The 18,944-nt window shown below is 43.4% G+C and overlaps 1 protein-coding gene across 4 annotated transcripts in view; it reads left to right on the top strand.

The window, feature by feature from the left end:
* The window catches only part of LOC149350547 (uncharacterized), a 52,269-nt gene extending 40,145 nt beyond the window's left edge, over positions 1–12,124 (top strand). For 3 of the 4 annotated variants that reach the window (XM_089579602.1, XM_089579601.1, XM_089579603.1), the window contains exons 7-9: positions 1,313–1,390; positions 7,350–7,578; positions 11,774–12,124. In XM_089579602.1, coding sequence (XP_089435728.1) covers positions 1,313–1,390; positions 7,350–7,578; positions 11,774–11,820 — 354 coding nt within the window. In that variant the 3' untranslated portion in view covers positions 11,821–12,124. The remainder of the gene's footprint in view (positions 1–1,312; positions 1,391–7,349; positions 7,579–11,773) is intronic. The other variant, XM_089579604.1, reaches the window with a different exon arrangement.
* The last annotated feature ends 6,820 nt before the right edge of the window (positions 12,125–18,944 follow it).

Raw genomic sequence — 18,944 nt, forward strand, 5'->3', positions numbered from 1 at the left:
CCGAAGAAGCAAGGATTTATAATTTTTGTTTTAGCATTAAAAGTCTAGAATGAGCTGATGCAACATCTTGCAATGAAAATCTTGCTGTTTTCAGTGTAAACCACCACATGACCAGATCTGAGTAAAATAGAACTTTGGTGCTGTTAAGCGTATAGCATTTATTTCTATGTTTCAGACTTGTTTGTCATTTTATTGTGGTATATGCAGTCTAGAGCGCACCCTTCAACAAAAAGAAACGCTTCCTCTGCATCGCCGATAAATTGCTTTGAGCTTTTGATACCAGATGGCGTCACGGTGTTGCATTTCTTGGCTGAAGCGCTAACCTTGGTCCACTAAAACTCTTACCGATGAGGCGTACGTCACTGTCCCATAACAGCCTTGGGTGTGGAAACTCAAACTGACTCTATACTAGACTAAAGCTATACTCCATTTCATGCATCATGTGCAACGCTGTGAAAGGTTCGGAAGTAGTTGGCATGAAAAAATAAAAGGAGGCGTGTTGCTCCATGCTTGTTTTGTGGCCAAATGTTCTAAGGCACGAGAAAGTGACAGCGTGTTGTCAGTGGTAAGAGCATGTTTAATGAGCTCATGACAAATGCATCATGCTATGAGCCTGCAGGCAAAACATTCGTTATTTTTCGCTCACCACAAGGAACGCACTACTTCTTGACCATGGATGTAGGCAGCGCAAAAAGAGCGCTAACATTGACAGTGTTGCAGCTGATGTATGAAACGTAGTATAGTTTATTATCGATGGTGCAGTGCAAAACAGACGAAGGACAAAAGTAGAAGACTGCACTGCCAAGTGCTGTGTGCAAGAGCTCTAGGCTCTTTAGCATCACATGACTCTGATGTATAAAATGTGTTTTTGCCAATGAAAAATTAGTTGCAAGTCGGTGCTCGTCTGTGTAGTCTTCTGCTTCTGTCTTTCATCCGTTTTGCGCTGTACCGCTCACAATGAACTACTTTCACCAACTTGCATAGCTATCCATGCTTCTTCAGTGCAGACTAAAGCTCTCTAATTACTGTCTGGCAGCTGAAACTAGATTAGTTTTTAGTTCACTGCATTTGCCAGCGTTCATATCAGGATGAATTAAAACGGGGGCCTCCACTAATAAAAAAATTCTCAATAAAAATCTTCTGCAGCGCTTCTAACAGAACTGTCACGGAATGGGGCACCTTGGACACTGTTCTTATTTGGAACCGAAAAAAACTGGGTCCTAAAATTACAGTTGTCGTTCCCTTTAAAGATACCTACTGCATGAGCTGAAAACAGGCTGTCAGTCTTTCTCTTACCTCCTCTCCTCTGCAGACGGTAGTAACTGCTACAGACGGGAACTTGCAACCTAACTCAACTGACTCTGACCTCCAAGAGCAACCAGACGCAGAGGTAACAAAGGCGCCAGAAGCCGTGAATGATGGCAGATGACAGCTGTAAAACTAGGGGGCTGTTGCACTGCGTTGCATGTGTAACTGCACAACCATTCTAGATCTTTTCACATGTATGTGGCTGCTTAGCGCTGAGGGCAAGCGGTGGATCTGTAGTGGCCCCTTTGGTGTGTGCCAGTACGTTGGTGCTGCCTGACTTCAACTTTTCCACAGCCATCTAAATATACTGATCTAAATATACTGAAAGGGAGTGGAGCTACAAATGCTGTAACTAAGGCCTTAGCTTGTCATGATGACCACACATCGGGCTGTGTGAACACTGCTGACAATAAGTGAAGTGGCATGCGCTGATGGCAGTCAGTCATGTGCAATTGCACATGTACACCCTTTGTCAGAAGTAAACAGCCCAAGGTGCTGTGTGACTGGCTGTGCATCTCTAGCGTTCCAAGTCTCTTGAAGGTAAAAAGAACTCTTACCCTTGCCTCTCCATAGCTTAGGACTTTAATGTATGATACAAGGGCACGACTAAATGACTTAGAACCAAACTCTTTGGGCTGTAAACTTTTGATCAAGGCTGTAATTGCATCAGCAACACCATAATAGGGCAGCTGCTCACTGCTGGGCCTAAGGTGAGCTACTGCCAAAACAGGTCGTCTGTACAGCTTGTTTTAATTAACTGTTGCATATGCACATACATTTGTACGACTCTGCTCTCGCTAATTGAAAAATGCATGGTTATGATTTGGCCAAAGTATCAGTTTGAATTAAGAAGACTAGGCTCTGCCAGGGGTATTGCATATAACAGTCCAGTCTGCTGCTATGTGCTGGTGCTTGCTGTTTGCAGCTACATTATGCTTGAAACTTCACTACCTATTTTAAATTTGTTTATATGCTTGCTTGAACAGAGGTAATTCAAGAACATTAGGTGAGGCCAGCATCTTAATCTCAATTTTTGAGACAGTAGCATGCAGCAACCTATGCTGGCTCGCAAATGGTTTGCACATTTACCATAGCTATTGCATTGTTATTAATGTTACACAAATAAGCTGCACAAGAATGTTAATTAATATACTAAATTGCAAAAATATGGCTAGCACAAAAACTAAATACTAAGCCAATTGCACTAAAGGCGGAAAGCTGGGCTAGTTGGTGTGTCATAGTTAATTAACAGACTAGCGCATAAAACTAGGACAAAGACAGAAAAGGAGACAGGACGAGCGCCCCTGTCTCCTTCTCTGTCTTTGTCCTAGTTTTATGCGCTAGTCTTTTAATTAACAATTGCACTAATTTCAGTGGCAAATTGCTCTTACAATTTGTTATAATTGCTATTACAGTCTAAATGAAAACACATTGAGGTTGAAAGTGATGGCTTAAAAATTGTGAGCTGAGTGCAGTTGGCACGGAAAAACCATTGCCACTACCATTGTCACTACCATTGCCACAGGGTACAGAGGCGGTATCTAATGCCATTTCTTGGCAGCAGCATAGATCCATTGGGAATGAACTTTACGACTTGGCTTTTAGGAAAAAGAAGCATTGTTCTGAACTAATGTGTAGTATTGTAAAGTACTGTGTTCCTCCTTGCCATGATTGGCTGCAGCTTTCTTGCTGCTGTCGCATTATGAGAGCACATGATGCATCTTGGCATTTCAAAGTTAAGTGGTTCTTGCAGGTGTTCATAGTGTTTTTTTATATTGTACCTGTCAAAACATTGTCTAGATTTTCAGCTGATAGTGTTCGCAAGCTTCTGTTTTATTTAATGGTGAAACTCCTGTCTGAATATACCAGTGGATGTTTACACAGTTGAACCTCGTTTAGGGAACACGTTAAAAAATGCAAATTAGTTTGATATAGCCAAAATTCATGGAACATTTCATTAGCAGTGCGCACAAGAGCAATGCAGTTCAGTCTGTGAAAGGACGGCAGCTCAGGTGGTCCTTACCAGAGATGAGAAGGTAAAGTGCTCGCTGCAATTTCAGAGGCCAGAAAAAAACAAGCTCCAATTAGGTTGACTTCTCTGCACAGCGCACAAAAATGGCAGGCCATGCGCCAGCAAGAATGGCTTCCCCACATAACAGCTTTGTCTCGTGAAAAATGTTACGTTAGAGCATAAGCTAGCACCATTTTCGCCATGTTTATGACATCCGACTTGAGTGCAGGAATGGTTACTGCAAGGCGACAATCGTCCATGCTGCTGCTTCTAGGGCGCTGCCAATAGGTACTAGTGGCGTGAATGCGTGCCGACTGCCTAGCTACCAACCCTTTGCTGTATCTTTTGTGGAGCAGTTGACGAGTGCAAGATAAAAGCGTGAACCTTGGCACGAATGCTTGCCGCACCACAACCAATCACTTCTGTATACTCCGTTTCATACATAGCTGTCAACGCAGCCAAGGCTGCAACACCTGTTCGCTCTCCTTGTCCGCATCGTAATGTAGTGCGTCGAAAGTGAAAAGAGTAATGAACTCAAAATTAAAGTAAATGCTGGTTGATATTGCAGTATAATGATAATGGTGTTTTATTTTGCAAAAAGATTGCGTTTTCTTTAATGTTCTTCAAAACAGAGTGCCTTAGTTTTCTGGTTTTTTTTCGGCTCCTCCTGTATCAGGTTTTCGCAGCTAGGCCGGCCGGCCAGCCGGCGTTGTCGTCTGCTTTCGTCTTTCGGTTTCCGAGTATGCGAAAATGGCACCGCTGTCTCCTACTCACTTGTTTTCTTCGCCCACTGCGGCTTCAAAAACATCTCCTGCTCGCCTTTTCTCGAATCTGAAGTCTCCGAAAATTTCGAAAGACTCCAAGCAGGTTATTGTCAACGTTTACTCTAGCGTAAGGAAGCGCTTCCCGGAGAAGAATGTGCGTGAAGTTCTCGAAACTGTGGACGAGATGACCGGGGTGAGCCCCCCTCGGACAGTTGCGAGGTTCAAGAAGGAAGTTCTCGCTACTGGAATAAGATCACCGCAAAAACGACCTAGCAAGGTGACCATATCTAGCTCTCGCAGTGTTAAATATGACAGCTTTGCAGTCAACGCCATCCGACTCAAGTTACATCGTATGTATGCCGTACACTACACTGCCTTTTCCCTTCGAGACAAGTAAACAGCGCTGTGTTTTTCAAAGCAGGTATTAGAGTTTGACAGTTTCGAGTTTCTACCTAATGAATCTTTTAAGAAAAATAAAAAAAACAATAAAAAAACCACCCGAGCCGAGAGTCGAACCTAGGCCCTTTGTAAAATGAACACACAGGCGCGCGCTTCGTACCACTCAGCCACGACACGAGGCGGACGGATACATTTTGCTTGTTTTTTGCAGCGGACTACTTTCGTACCTTTGGCAGCGTTGACAGCTATGTATGAAACGGAGTATAGTGCGGGTGAAGCCTGCCGCCGTCCATCCAAGCGGGCATTGCTTGGCAGTGTGTAGTTTTAAAGGTTGATCAAAATTAAGCTTTACATTTTTCTTAAAATAGGTGCTGAGGTATGTGAAATCCACTTCTGCACATAAGTTATGCAGCGAGAGGGACACAAAGTGAAATAATTGTCACCAAGCCACCACAGTGGCTCAGTGGTTATGGAGCTCGGCTGCTGGCTCGAAAGACGCAGGATCGATCCTGGCCATGGCGATTTCGATGGAGGCGAAATGTTAGACCCATGTACTGTGCAATGTCAGTGCTTTTAAGGAATCTCATGTGGTCGAAATTATCCGGAGTGCTCCACTACAGCATTCCTCATAGCCTGAGTCGCTTGGGGATATTTAACACCATAAACCAAACCAAATAACTGTCACCATCAGGCACCTGATTAACTAAATTTGATTAATTACCTTTTCAGTGACTTCAGTTAGCAGACATGATTATACTGGAAACTAAGAGACAGTCATATTATGGCACAATTCTTTTTGGTAGCATTCTGGCACGTGTGTTTTACAAGATATTTGTGCCCAAATTTTCAGCTTGATCTGCCTGATTGCACATGCAAGGCGGTGACAATCTGCACAAAATTCCTCCCAGTGTGACATGACATTTGTCTGCCAGCGGTATAGAGGAACTGGTGAAGCTGATAACTGTCCCTGTCAAAATGGAAGAAACACCAGACGCAAAAGTTGTGTCACACTAGGGAGGAGTTTCGCATTGACTGCCACCGCCTTGCATGCGTAATTACATGAAGTCAGTGGAAACTTTGGTGGTGAATATCTCTAAACACACATGCTGTAAAAGGATTGTACTAAATGGAGTAGTCTAGAAATGCGACCACCTTTATGTTTCCAATATAAACATTCACGCTAGCCTCAGTGGCTGAAAAGCTCACTACTAAATTTTAGTTAATTAGTTGCCTGATGGTGACACCTATCATCTCACTTTGTGGCCTCCTAGCCACATAACTTATTTGCACAGGTAGACAAGGGAAGAGAAAATAAGGACTTGTTATAACGTACAAGGGTGATGGAAAGAAACGTGAACAGAGCGGAGCCTAGGCTCTGCACTGTTCGCATTTCTTTTCTTACCACTTTTACTTTGATGGTAGCAGAAAGATGCTAGAGTCCTCCGTGATGCAGTTTAGGATGGCTCTAACGTCGTCCGTGATGCAGTTTAGGATGGCTCTAACGTCTTTTTTTTTTTTTTGCCACCCAGGTAAAAGTGCAATCAAAAGAAATTCTGACAGCGGAGCACGTAGGCGCTGCATTGTTCGCGTTTCTTTCCATCGCGACAGTACATGACGGAAGCCAACGGTCACCGAAACCAAGGAGTATAGGGTGTTTTTTTTTTAATATGTGGTCATCAATGGCAGGTTAATAGGGTAATTATTTAAAGATAGTTGAGAAAGCAGAAGCAAAACCACATCCCCCCTACAATAATGCCCGTTTCCGGGTGCTGTAGGTATCTGAATAAATAAATAAAGGCAGCCGGTGGGATCCGAACCCACGACCTCCGAATTACGCATCCAGTGCTTTACTAATCAATCTAATCAAACATCTTTAATTATTTACCCTATTGATCGGTCATTGATGAACACCACATTACCACATATTTAAAAAAAAAATGCCCTATGCTCCTTGGATTCAGTCATGTATTTGCAGAGGTAAATTTCATGTACCACTCAGTGTCTAATTCTGCTGCTCAGGCGATACCTAACGCAACTAAGGAACACACTCCATCATAGTACATAGTACAAGATTGCATCTCTCCCCATAGTTTTGTTAAGGTGTGATAGGATCTCTTTTTATGAATGGCCATATAAAGATTTGAGGGTCCCATGTTCGAAGGGGAAGACAGGTACAGTTGATAACCTATGAGTGTGCTGCTCCTCCTTTGCCTTGAGGTAATTTCCTGAAGCGAGCAAGTCTCAGTTAAATGTGAAGAAACCGAGGTTGTGCTGCGCACCTGCGGCGTACTTTCTTTTCTTTGCGTAACCTAACCAATGCCCTTTTCACGGTGTTCACGCAAAGAGCAAAAGAGGTAGCGATGCTCATATAGGACCACGATAACGAACGCACGAATGCTCATCATGCTTCAGCATGCATGTTCCTGGTACCTGTGTTTTTGCTGTAGTTGTATTTTGTGTCTGCGGATGTGCATTCCAATGTTTTGTGCCGTAGCCCTTAAGTGCATTGTGAAAGTTGCCTCGTCTTTGCACTAAGGGAGTGTACATTATAAGTGGGGCCATTATGAATGAGCTAGACTGTACCCATTTCCTGGCAAACCACGTTTGGTATATAAAGTAAAAATTGCTAGAATTTTTAAAAGGAGTTTGATATGACTGATATCATAATATTATATCTGTGTTGTTATATCGAGGGTCGACTGTAGAAATATAGGAAACCGAAATTATGGCCTTGTAGTCAGTTTCTTATAATGCAGTTGTTGCCTTAACGAGTATACCTGCAAGGATTAAAAAAAATCATGAGCATCTTTTAAAACATGCTGTATCTTTATTGAGGCTTCTACCAAGTTACTTTCATGTCTTTACAGCAAATGGAGCTCGAAGCAGCTGCACTACGGATAGAAGGAGAAGTCGACTCACTTCAGAAGTCATTGGAAGAATATGTTGTTAAGAATGAGAGAAAAATGTCTGCCCAGCTCGAAGAAGTGCAAGACATGGTGAACCGCATTCGAGATCTATGGAACCCAGAAAAACTGCGAAGTTTGTTAACAGATCTGCGGCTTTCTGTGGCCCACATTGGAAGTAATACTGCTGCAGGTCATACATCACCCAACGTGCATACAGCTTTATAAACACCGATTTTTCAAATTGCTGCTAACATTTGTGTGTGCGACCTGCACACTAGTGACAAACAAAAGTATCTGTTTTGCTGTATTTTTTTTATAATAGACAACAAGTGCTCTTACCAAATTTGTCTGATTTTCGTTGTTTTTTTTCTTGTGACTGATTTTTGCGGGTGCTACAGATATTGTTAGGAATGCATGTGGTGCGACAGAAAAGATGAAGGACAGCAGATGAATGGGACGAGTCTCTCAACTGGTTTTATTGATAGATGAAATGCACATTTATGCAGTTTTTTTTTTTTTTTCGTGAACAAAACACCACAGGCACTCTCGCAAATGACTCATGTTTTGTACAAGATTTCCCTCTCTTCCATTGAGCAAATTTTGGATGTTTTAGATAAGGACAAAGTATTCAGTGTTTTTAGGTACAGTGATGAATTCTTACTCATTTTAAGAGAAAGGAAACCGGTGACCTACCACGACACTGTGGTGGAAGTTTTGATTATTTTTAGATAGTTTGGAAGGGGGCATGTGGAGGTTTCTACAGATAATGAGTTAGTTCCTACACCTTCAAATTTTAGTTCTAGAAGGGCATGTTTGCCAGGGCTACAAGCCTCGTGCCCAGAAAGAAATAATGCCGTATGATTCAATCCAGTCCAAGACTGCAAAAAAGGACTGTTGTAATCATGTGCATGGAAGAAGCTATAAGAAAGTCAAGTTGTCATGCAGTTAAGCAAAGTTTTGACTCCCAGATTCCTTGGCTGCTATCAGCCGGTTTCTCCTTATAACTTTTATCTGCTGTTGCAGAAACCCAGCTGCAAAAAATTGAGACCAATAGTTCCGCAAATCAGGCAAGAAAAAAGGGAAGGAATGAAAGGGAAATTCACAAAAGGTTGCCGGTAGTACCGTACTCACATCGTGTGGCTGACAACATGAAAAAGGTGGCCAGGAAGTACAAAGTGCCTGATGTCTTTTCGGTGCCCTGCAAGCTTAAAAGCCTTTGCCCAAAGGTAAATGAAGTGAAGAATGCGAAACTACGCATGAGCGCAGATATGTTGTGTGCAAGGTAAAACTGTTTATCAACTACCACTCTCATGTGAGAAAGTGTGTACTGGTCACTCCAGACATTGTCTGAATCGGTGGCTTTGGGATGGGACTGGAACAAACTTAGTTCATTGCAAGTCTTGCGAGTGGCGTGCAAGGTGCTTACCATTTTTAAAAGAGACAGAGGTAATTGGAAGAGTCAACGACACACTATCGCGTTGATAGAGACGTTTCAAATCTGAAGGAAAGGGTTGGATTGCATCATCACTCTTTCGCTGAAGCTTTACTCTAATGAGCACAATTTTTTAGGTAGGCTTATCTGAGGCAGGTGTTTGGTGCTTGCTTGGTCATTTACACGAGTGCCTGCGGTGTTTTGTTCATGGAAAAAAAACTATAAATGTGTGTTTCACCCATCGATAAAACCAGTTGAGAGTAGTGCTTGCCCCGTTCATCTGCTGTACCTCATCTTTTCTGTCGCACCACGTGCATTCCAAATAGCAAAATGAACCAACTCGACCAGCAGAAAGTATTACTGGCTAGAGATGTGTTCTAATGCTTTGCTATAAAGGCGATGTAATCTAATGTGTATGTTTGTATATGTTCAGTCTGCATTTGGTCTAATGTACTGTCTGTAAAGCAGTTTGAAGTTTTTTGTATATCTTTTCTTCCTCCATGTTACGACCAAGTAGGTCCACAGTGTTGTGTAAGTAATTTTAAAAATGCAGTTTTATTGCAAGAAACCTTTTCTTTTGAAAGAGAGGGTGCAATGATTGCATCGGCCATGTAGTTTTTTAAAATTGGAGACTCTCATCGTCTGCCGTGGTGGCTCAGTGGCATACATAGCAAAGTTCATTTCGAAAAGAGATTAAATTACATTACTAATTATTTTCCTAAAGAATGTTCAGATGTAATTAAATTACATTACCAATTACTGCATGCAAAAAGGTAATGCTTGACATTAAAATTATTCCAAAAAAGTAATTCAAATTTTAGTAAAGCCGAAGACTGGGCTAATTGGTCTGCCATAATTAAGGAGCAGCGCACCAAGAAAAATACAGGAAGAAAGGGACAAGCACTGAACTTACAACTAAATTTTATTCAGGAACATGTCAGATTACGTTATAACTACATAACAAACGCAAGCAGGTCGGATAAGATACAGACCTCTGGCAACCTTAGAAGAGGAATTATGAGGCTTTGTTTTTGTAATGCCTTAAACAAGTCCTGCTATCACACAGTTGAGGAAGACCTAATGAAATGGTCAGCCCATCTCATCTCGGCGCTGCCGGCTACCCAAGTGATTTGTTAGTTTCAGTGGCGGAAAGTGTCCTCTAAAAGAAAAAAAGCCGGAGTCAAGCAATGGGTGGCAATGAGCTAAGGAGAAGCAAAGATGCTGAAAAACAAAAGGCTGTGGTCATATCTTACTTACATAAGGTTTGAAACGTAAATATGGTTTTTTCAGCCCCGCAAAAACTTGTGAAGTTGTGACGAACCCAAAGAAAAAGCTGAGCCTCGATGAAAAGTAGAGCATCAGAAAAAATTTGCTGCTGTGACCAGGGTATTATGTACGAGATAAAGTTGCCCTCTCTTAAGGAAAGGTTGTATGAGCATAATTACAATGTAGGTTACACCACACCAGGAGATCTGACGAAGCATTGCTGCGATTGTGAGCGTAAACCTGCCTGCATTCCAGACTTTTCCAGCTGCAAAATCCTGGCCAAAAACCAGTGCAAATTAACAAGGGAGGTTATCGAAGTGAAGGCAATAGCTCACGCAGAGACTTCATGCATCAGCACCCCGTCTATTCTTTTTTCAAGAAAAGAGTTGCCATATCCTGGATGTGCAAAGGGAAACTGTGATGAAGGTTGTCGGGGGGTCTGTATCTTGTCCGACCTGCTTGTGTTTGTTGTGTGGTTGTACCTTATGTATTCTGACACACATCTAAATAAAATTTAGTTTCAAGTTCAGCACTTGTCCCCTTCTTCCTGTCTGTGTTTTTCCTACTGCTTCTTAATTAATCAAATTACTTTTTGGTTTTCATGCATAAAAAAGAAGAGTAAAAGGAACACCAACCTATCTCGACGCGAACATCCCTTTAGTTTTCTTGCCAAATTCCATCCCAGCCAACTACACAGGCCATTACAAAGATAAAGCGACACAAACGAAACAAGTGAAATAGAAGCATGTCCTAACACTCGTCACTTTCACTGCGTTTGAAAGCAGAGCGGCAAACTCAACAGCTTACTACCTGAAGCTGTCTCTACCGTTTGAAGTCTTTGACTCAGGCTGTTTATTTCTTCGGTGGTCGACTGAATTGACCTTGGCTGCCTGTGTTCAGTAGTGTTCGCACTACGTGTATTTTGGTCGGTTCTCCATCGTAACATGTGGTGACGAGCATAACCAGGCACCCGTGTACTCTTAGCTGCACCCTTGGGAGTGACTTGGCATGCTTCTGACTATAAACTTAAGTCTGCAGCGAAACTCTGCCCACATTCAGGACTGCCACACGGAATTCCTCCATGACAAAAAAATATTCCGTGGTTAAAACTTGTTACCTGAACAAGAAGCTAGTCACAAGAAAAAAAATTATAAGCTCTAGACATTGGATACTTGGCTTGTTTAATGAAGTCATATTAAAAACTGATTTCGTTTATTGTTGCAGTTGGCTAGCGGAGTAACACAGGATGCCGCGGACCGTGAACCAGTGTTACTAACTGCTGTTTTTTAAGTGGTATCCTACTATAGTTTTGAACTGTGATGTGCGCCACTTGTTCCTTGGCGCCCCAAGGGCAGCCTTGCATCCAGCTGCTTGGAAATGTGCTCGTGAAATGTGCACTCTGTTATGCTTTTTGCCAATAAAGTCTCTTACTACTACTACTACTTGTGCTGGGCTCTGGCAAAACTGCATTTCACCACCATTTAGGAGGATGCTGCTTTACCCCTCATTTTTTTCTTAACAGGAGTGTTGTGATAGTGCCCCGACTTTCTGGGCGCGCTGCGTGCTGAACCAGCCAAGCCTTCTGGATTAGCGGCAGCGAAGTCATGTGTTCGGAGTCGTTGCTTCAGAAACATTTCCCCCTCCCCTGCCCCCTTTTTCTTCCCTCGGGGATGGTGAGGACGTTCAGAGAACCTGCTGCCCAGAGGATCTGGACTGAGGATCTGGACAGATTGAGAGAGCAGGGACCCGGTTTCAAGGCGGACACCATGGCTAGTGGACAGCCACGCTGTGTTAGCACTGCGTGTGACGACACTCCTGAGAAAGGAGGCATGCTGTCTTCTCTGTCTCGGACCACCACATCTCAATTCTAACAAGATGTAAATACCCTGTATGAAGTCCTTTCCTGTTTTCCTCTACGTAACACAGTCTCTGGCTTCCTCTTTCCTGCTCCAACCCCAACCATGCTACCTGTGTGAATCCCACAGACTCCTGCCTACCCATCCAATACCTGGGGGCAAGTACTCTACAACCAAGAACACCGGGTCTCTCGGAGGCATAGTCCTACACAGCTCTTGCTGCGTGCCATTCCTGTTTTTGAGGCACTCAGCCAGGCGCACGAGAGACTAAAGCTCTGCCAACACAAAGAAGAGCAGTGCATTTTAATCAAAGCAATTTTGAAAGTAATTAATTTTGCTTCAAAATTGCTGCTGCAGTGTAACTCAACTACATTAAATTACAAGACCAGGAAATAGTTACATTACAAATTACCAAAAAGTAATTGAATTACAGTAATTCATTTACTGCCATGTCTAGTGAGTGGTTATAGTGCTCGGCTACTAAGCCGTAGGACCTGGGTTCAATCCTGGTTGTGGTGGTCGCGTTTCAATGGAGTCAGTACTCAAAAGGTGCCTGTGTACTGTGTGATGTCAATGCACATTAAAGAAGCCCAGGTGGTCTAATTTCATCTGGAGGCCTCCACTACGGCCGATGTGTTGCTTTGGGACATTAACCCCCACAATTCACAGTTTACAATTTAGTTTATTGCAGAACCTCTGCTTGGTATATGCTGTGCCATTTTGTTCAGTTTTCCTTGTCGACCACACCCTGTTTTGCTGTATTTTTTGTGCCTCAAGTACTGCCCCATCGAGTGTCTCTCCTCTCTGTTTAATCTCTTCCTTCTCCTTACTTAAAGGGACCCTAAAAGGATTTGGATGGGCATATTCTAGTGTAACATATCTGTAGAGGTGGTCTTTGTGGGTATTCGAGTCAAATTTGAACCGCAGCGGTGGCCTAGTGGTTGAGCATCCACCTGGCATGCGGGAGGTGTGGGATTCAATCCCCAGTGCCGCCGTGTACCCACTGGTGATGCAGTGGGTACAAGCTTTCCCTTGCCTGGTGCTCGGCTTATTTAGGGTGAAATACTTGGGAAATGGATCTTTGACCCCACCTTGAGGAAAAAAAAACCTTTTGCCATGGTGCTCTTTGGCTGCAGGTGCCTTTGCGTTATAAAAATTCATCATCATCGTAGAGTGAAATTTTAAAGCTCTAAGTGGACCCTATAATTTAGAAATCATTTTTAAAAAACGCTTGGCTCGCCCAGAATGCCCACTGACGTCATCGGGTGTGGGGGATGCTCCAGTGAGGTGTCATCCTAATAGTTTGCAAGCAGTGATTTTTGAAAATTATTTATAAATTGTAGGGTCCATGCAGAGCTTTCAAATTTCACTTGAATACCTGCAAAGACCACTTCTATTGATTTGTTGCACTAGAATATGCCCATGGAAATGATTTAAAGGTCCCTTTAAGCACACAAGTGTTTTTTCCCTTTTAGTAGGAGTTCCATTTGCCTTTCGTAGTTGCCTGTATCTGACTTTCGTTTTTCCAAACCAAATGATGATAATGGTATTCGTTCTCAAAGGAGAAAATATTCCACATATTCTTTGGGCACATGCAGGTTGTAACCACACCAAACGTACCATTCTGGTACGTTTGGTGTGGTGTAACTACACCAAATGTACCATGTGATTCAATAAAAACAGTGTTTCCACACCTGCTCCAACTGCTCCATTCTGCTCCAAACGAGGTTTGCATCTCCATCCCGATACAAATTGCAAAAGTTGCACCAGAGTGCTCCAAATAGAATGTAGGGATAGTGCCAGCCTCTAGAAGGGTCATAGCAGCCAGAGCAGAGCCTGTAAATTGGCTCTGGGCTGGAATAAGTCAGAGATGCTTCTGGCGCCACCTATTGCTACAAGATGTAACTTCCTATGAAATCTTAGCAAAGGAAAAAGAAAACTGAGTTCTTTGACTGCTTGTCGCTGACATGATGGTAGTAGCTTTCAATCTTTTGCTCTCTCCATGAGCATACTTAGTCAAAAGCCACTGCGAAGTCTGTGTACAAAAAATAAAGATTCTCGCAGCTACATAATGAACGAGCATTTCGGCAATATGTATTTCTTTAATTTTCGATTCTTCTGAGCCGATTTCTCTGCTATACAAAAGTGATGCAGGAGAGACATCTCCACTAGTTCTCGTCTACTTTATTCTCTGAACCTGGACGATGATTGTGCGAAAGCGTAAGGAGCTCATCAAGGCGTTTTCCCGGCTTTGTGCATTGTATCGCTGTCATACTCTGTTGGTACTTAGTGTTTTGTGTGGTTTGGTTTGGTTTATGGGGTTTAACGTCCCAAAGCGACTGAGGCTATGAGAGACGCCGTAGTGAAGGGCTCCGGAAATTTCGACCACCTGGGGTTCTTTAACGTGCGCTGACATCGCACAGTACACGGGCCTCTAGAATTTCTCCTCCAAAGAAATTCCAGCCGCCGCGGCCGGGATCGAACCCGCGTCTTTCGGGTCAGCAGCCGAGCACCATAGCCACTGAGCCACCGCGGCGGCGGTGTTTTGTGTGTTCGTAGTGGAAATTAAGGTGTGTGATTATGCATGCCACGTGGTACATAGTCTTAATGGTCATGGCATGAGTCATCATGACTTATTTATTGCTGTTGATTGGTGTGTTTGGAAATCGTTCTATGATGTGTAGCAATGAGTATGTGCGTATGCGTGTCATGAAGTACTAAGCCTGATGTGAGATTCACGGTCATGACAAGCATGTCGTAACTCGTCATGACTGACCGAGCGTGATGTCATACACTATGTGATGACACCAACCGGAAGCGACATGACCAAATGGAAAGTATGGCTGAAAATGACATCACCACACCGGAAGTCTTCTGGCACCGCCTCAACGGCTTGTCGTGCTATTGTGTTAAAATGTGCAGATGCCAGACAATGCGTAGGCTTGGTTTCAGTAGCACGTTGAGCTGTTTCAGAGCATTTCCTGTTCGATGACCTCATGTCTGGTTCGATGACGTTGCCTCTGGTTTCTACTTCTGGCTTGACGGAGTAACCTCCGTGTGTCACTTCCGGTTTGATGGTGTCCCTTCCGGCTTGGTGACATCGTGTTCAGCACTCATGCACATACATACTCATCATTATATCATGGCTTCCATGCACATCAATCACTAGCAATCAGGCGTTAAGACTCGTGTCTTGATGAGCATCAACGTCAATGTTTCACGTAGCATGGGTATGTGACCACACATGCCTTAATTTCCTCACTACTGATTGAGTGTGGCAGCGACACAACAACGCTCAAAGCCGGGAAAATGCCTTCACAGATTCCTAACACTTTCACATAATAAACTCCCGACACAGCAGCAGGACACTGTTATAGGTTCAGAGCAGAAAGTGGATGCGAACAAGGAGAGATGTCATTCCTGCACCAGTTTTGTGTCATGAAGAAATTGCTTCAGAACGAATGAAAATTAAAGAAATATATATCTAAGAAATACTGGTTTGTTATGTAGCTGCGAGGAGGAGGAAACACATTTACTGAAACCTTTAAAGTTGGTGAGAGGAAAACCTGCCTTTATTTTTTAGTACAGCCTTCGCATTCCAGATTTTCTACCTCTGCAAGCCAAGTGCCATAGAAGACTACGTGCGACTGACTCCATTTTCCGCACTCAGTGCGCATGCACCAGGCGTCGCCAGAAATTTAAGGAAATGCTTCGCGGAGCGCAGCGGCCATGCTACGGGAGGTTCCCTTCTACAGTGGACTGTACTGTACATGAAAGCAAGTGCCATGCAGTATACTTTGGCAGGTGGCTCTGTGGGCAAAAACTGGAGGTTAATTTCTATATATGCAGAAGGTCATTCTTTACTTTACATTCATAGATCCCTGGGAGTCCTCATACCCCTCCTGGCCCAGTGATGCAACAGTCAAGTGATGCACCACTGCCCTCTGATGGCAGATGCTCCCAGCGGTGGGCCTTGTGCGGCCCAGGTTACTCTTCCCAAGCGACCACTCATTAATTTAACTGCCACGTGCCATGGTGGGCAGACCCTGTGCCTTTGGTGCCAACATTTTTATAAGGAATTTCAATTGTGAGAATTCCACATGTTCAGTGAAGTGAAGACAAACAAGCCTGCAACATAACACAGAAGAAATACAGACACAGTTATATATCCGCAGAACATGCTTTTGCTCCAACTTATATACCCCATTCATGAAACCCTCCTGCTAGAGCCAGTGGCGCTTGTTCGTTGAACGAAGTTATTTTATTGATTCATACCCACAGTGGTAGTTCAAGGGATTTAAACAATTCAGCAGAAAAACCAGCAGTATATCTTTTTACTAAGACCTCATTAGTTCACTGTTATGTGTTAATAGAGAGCAATATTCAGATCCCAATCAAGGCAATCATTGGCTTCCGTTTGGTTTTTCCCAACTGGAAATTTTTCATGTGTGTATCTTTAGCCAAGTGGAACATCCACAAGTTGGACCTTTCTGTTGGCTCACTTGCAATGCTACGGACTGTCCATTTGGAGCAAGGCTCTTGAACTCCTCTGTTACCTGGTCTATAGCGGACTAGCCAATTAATGGAGAAATCAACTTAGCCTTTACACAACTTGACCTTTAGTTTGGACCACAGGGGACCAACTGTGCACTCCAACTGAAAGTGACGAAACCATTGGAGCTCCGGAAACCAGTTGAAATGACAGTGAACTGGGCTCCAATTGGAAGCTGAATAACCAATTGGACTGGTCAAATGGAATGAGGGAAACCAATTGGACTCCCCATTTGGATTCCTGAGTCTACTTCGGTCCATTTGGCTTCGAATTGGATCCAGTTGGGTCCAATTGGACCCAATGTCTTTTTTTTTTGACTAGGGAACAACAGCAAGCTTCGCACGGCTGCGTTTCATCCCCCGCATCGCGAAGTGTGGTTTAGGAGAACCTTAACTGCGACGTACGATAGCACAATGCAGGTGCGTGAAGAAGACTCGTGGCATTTTTCATAGTGCAGAGCTCTCCAGCATTGCACCTAATTTCTTCCCCAAAAACCGGTCCGGCAGCCGAGGTGAAGGTTCATATTTGAAACAGCGCAACCATCCTTTGCACCATTTCAGATATGAACACTCATGGTGAAGGTGTTCGCTTGTGCACAGTAGCTGCCTTCCAGATTCCATCAATCCACTTTATTAACCTTCAATTAACTCTGACCTGCACAGACCTCATCCTTCAACTTCAACTTCAAACTTCAAACTTCATGACTTCATCTGCTAGACTGACCCTTTGACTATCAGCTGCCCCCTGCTACATTTGGCTGTCCTTGAAACCCAATTCCACTCTGTTATCCTCGGGAAGCATTGGTTATTGGCTATCTTCCCTTTGATGCCTTTGTGTTACATGCCCTGCCAGGCCCTGCCCATGCCCATTCCTTCCCATCACAGCAAGTCGTAACTCAATCAACTTCAACTTGTCTGCAGCATAGAGTTTCTTACTATTACCTAGAGGGAAAGCTGGCAAGCCGTCTATGGGAGTTTGCATGGAGACCCCACGTTATAGTGCCTAGAATATTCTAGGCACTATACCCACGTGACCACCTCAGCCACCATGGGCGCTCAAAGCATCATGGGGCGGTGAGCTACTTGTTGCGGAACTGTAACTTTTGGCCAAAAAAGAATAGAAAAATTAAGTTGTTTGATAACTACAAACGTCCTAACATTCAATATCTTGTCTAATGATTGCAACAAACGAGCAGAAAAGCATTTAAGTGCAAAGTTTGCCCAAAATAAGAGACGACTCGCTCTCCTATTGGCCAAGTGATGAACACTAAAAAAACTAATATTTCGTAATTAACAGGCGCACTTTTAAAAGTAAATATGTTTTCAAAAAAAATGTTGTTTAGATACTTTAAGAGGGTTTTTAATGGCATTTCGGAAGAGTAAAACCTTTTATTGGCGTCGTGTGTCGTCGCGTCTTCACTACTATGGCTTTTGCACACTGCGTGTTCACGCGAAAGTCGTCTGCGCACACACGAACTACGTTTTCGGAATGAAAAGCCTTAGTACTGCCACTCTGTGTTCCCGAAAAACTACGACTGTGCCGCACATGCAGAAAGGAAAACTTTCCTTCCTCCATGGTGCCGCAACAAGTAGCTCACCGCCCCATGATGCTTTGAGCGTCCATGTTGGCTGAAGTGCAGCGCCGCCAGCTTTCCCTCTAGGTAGTAGTAAGAAACTCTATGGTCTGCAGTGAAGCTCCGCCCACATTTACGACCACCGCACAGGATTCCTCCGCGACGAAAAAGTAGTTCATTGTTGAAACTTTCCTTGTTACCTAAACAAGAAGCTTAGCACAAAACAAAAATATAAGCTCTAGAGTTTTGATACGTCGCTTGTTTAATATAGTCAAACATTAAAAAGTTGATTTCATTTACTATTACGATTAGCCTGCGGAGTCATACAGGACGCCGCGGGCCGTGGCCCAGTGTTAGCAACTGCTGTTTTTTTAAGTTGTATCCTACTATATGTAAAAAAAATTGATATATATTTTTTATTAAGCGTAAGCAAATTCTACTTGGTGATTCATGTTTGTTACTGCTTTCCCATTGTCCTAAATTTCAAGATCAATATTAATCTAAGCCTAAAACCGAGCCATTCAAGCAATTCAAGTCAATCCAGGACTGCTAGATTTGTTCGTACCATTACTACAGTGCACCCCTTCTAGTACACTACCATTACACTGTAGTCCGTACTTCCCTGTCGGCCCTGTCGCTACAGCAACGAAAAACTGACCCGGCAGGGTGCGCTTACAGGGTTCTGCGCAGTTCTGCGCAGGGTTCTGCACACAATGACTACATTTCTCGCGTTCAGCTTGCTTGTTCCTTTCATATAACAGCAGACATTACACGAAAACAACGCAAAAAACTGAGAACGAAAGGGCGAAAGACACGACTTTTTGCATTAAAATGCATAGCAGACACCCGACTTCCGGGACAAGCCGTTTAACTTCCG

The sequence above is a fragment of the Amblyomma mixtum genome, chromosome 3, assembly GCF_055824585.1.
Source record: "Amblyomma mixtum isolate Tamu chromosome 3, ASM5582458v1, whole genome shotgun sequence".
Classification (NCBI taxonomy): domain Eukaryota; kingdom Metazoa; phylum Arthropoda; class Arachnida; order Ixodida; family Ixodidae; genus Amblyomma; species Amblyomma mixtum.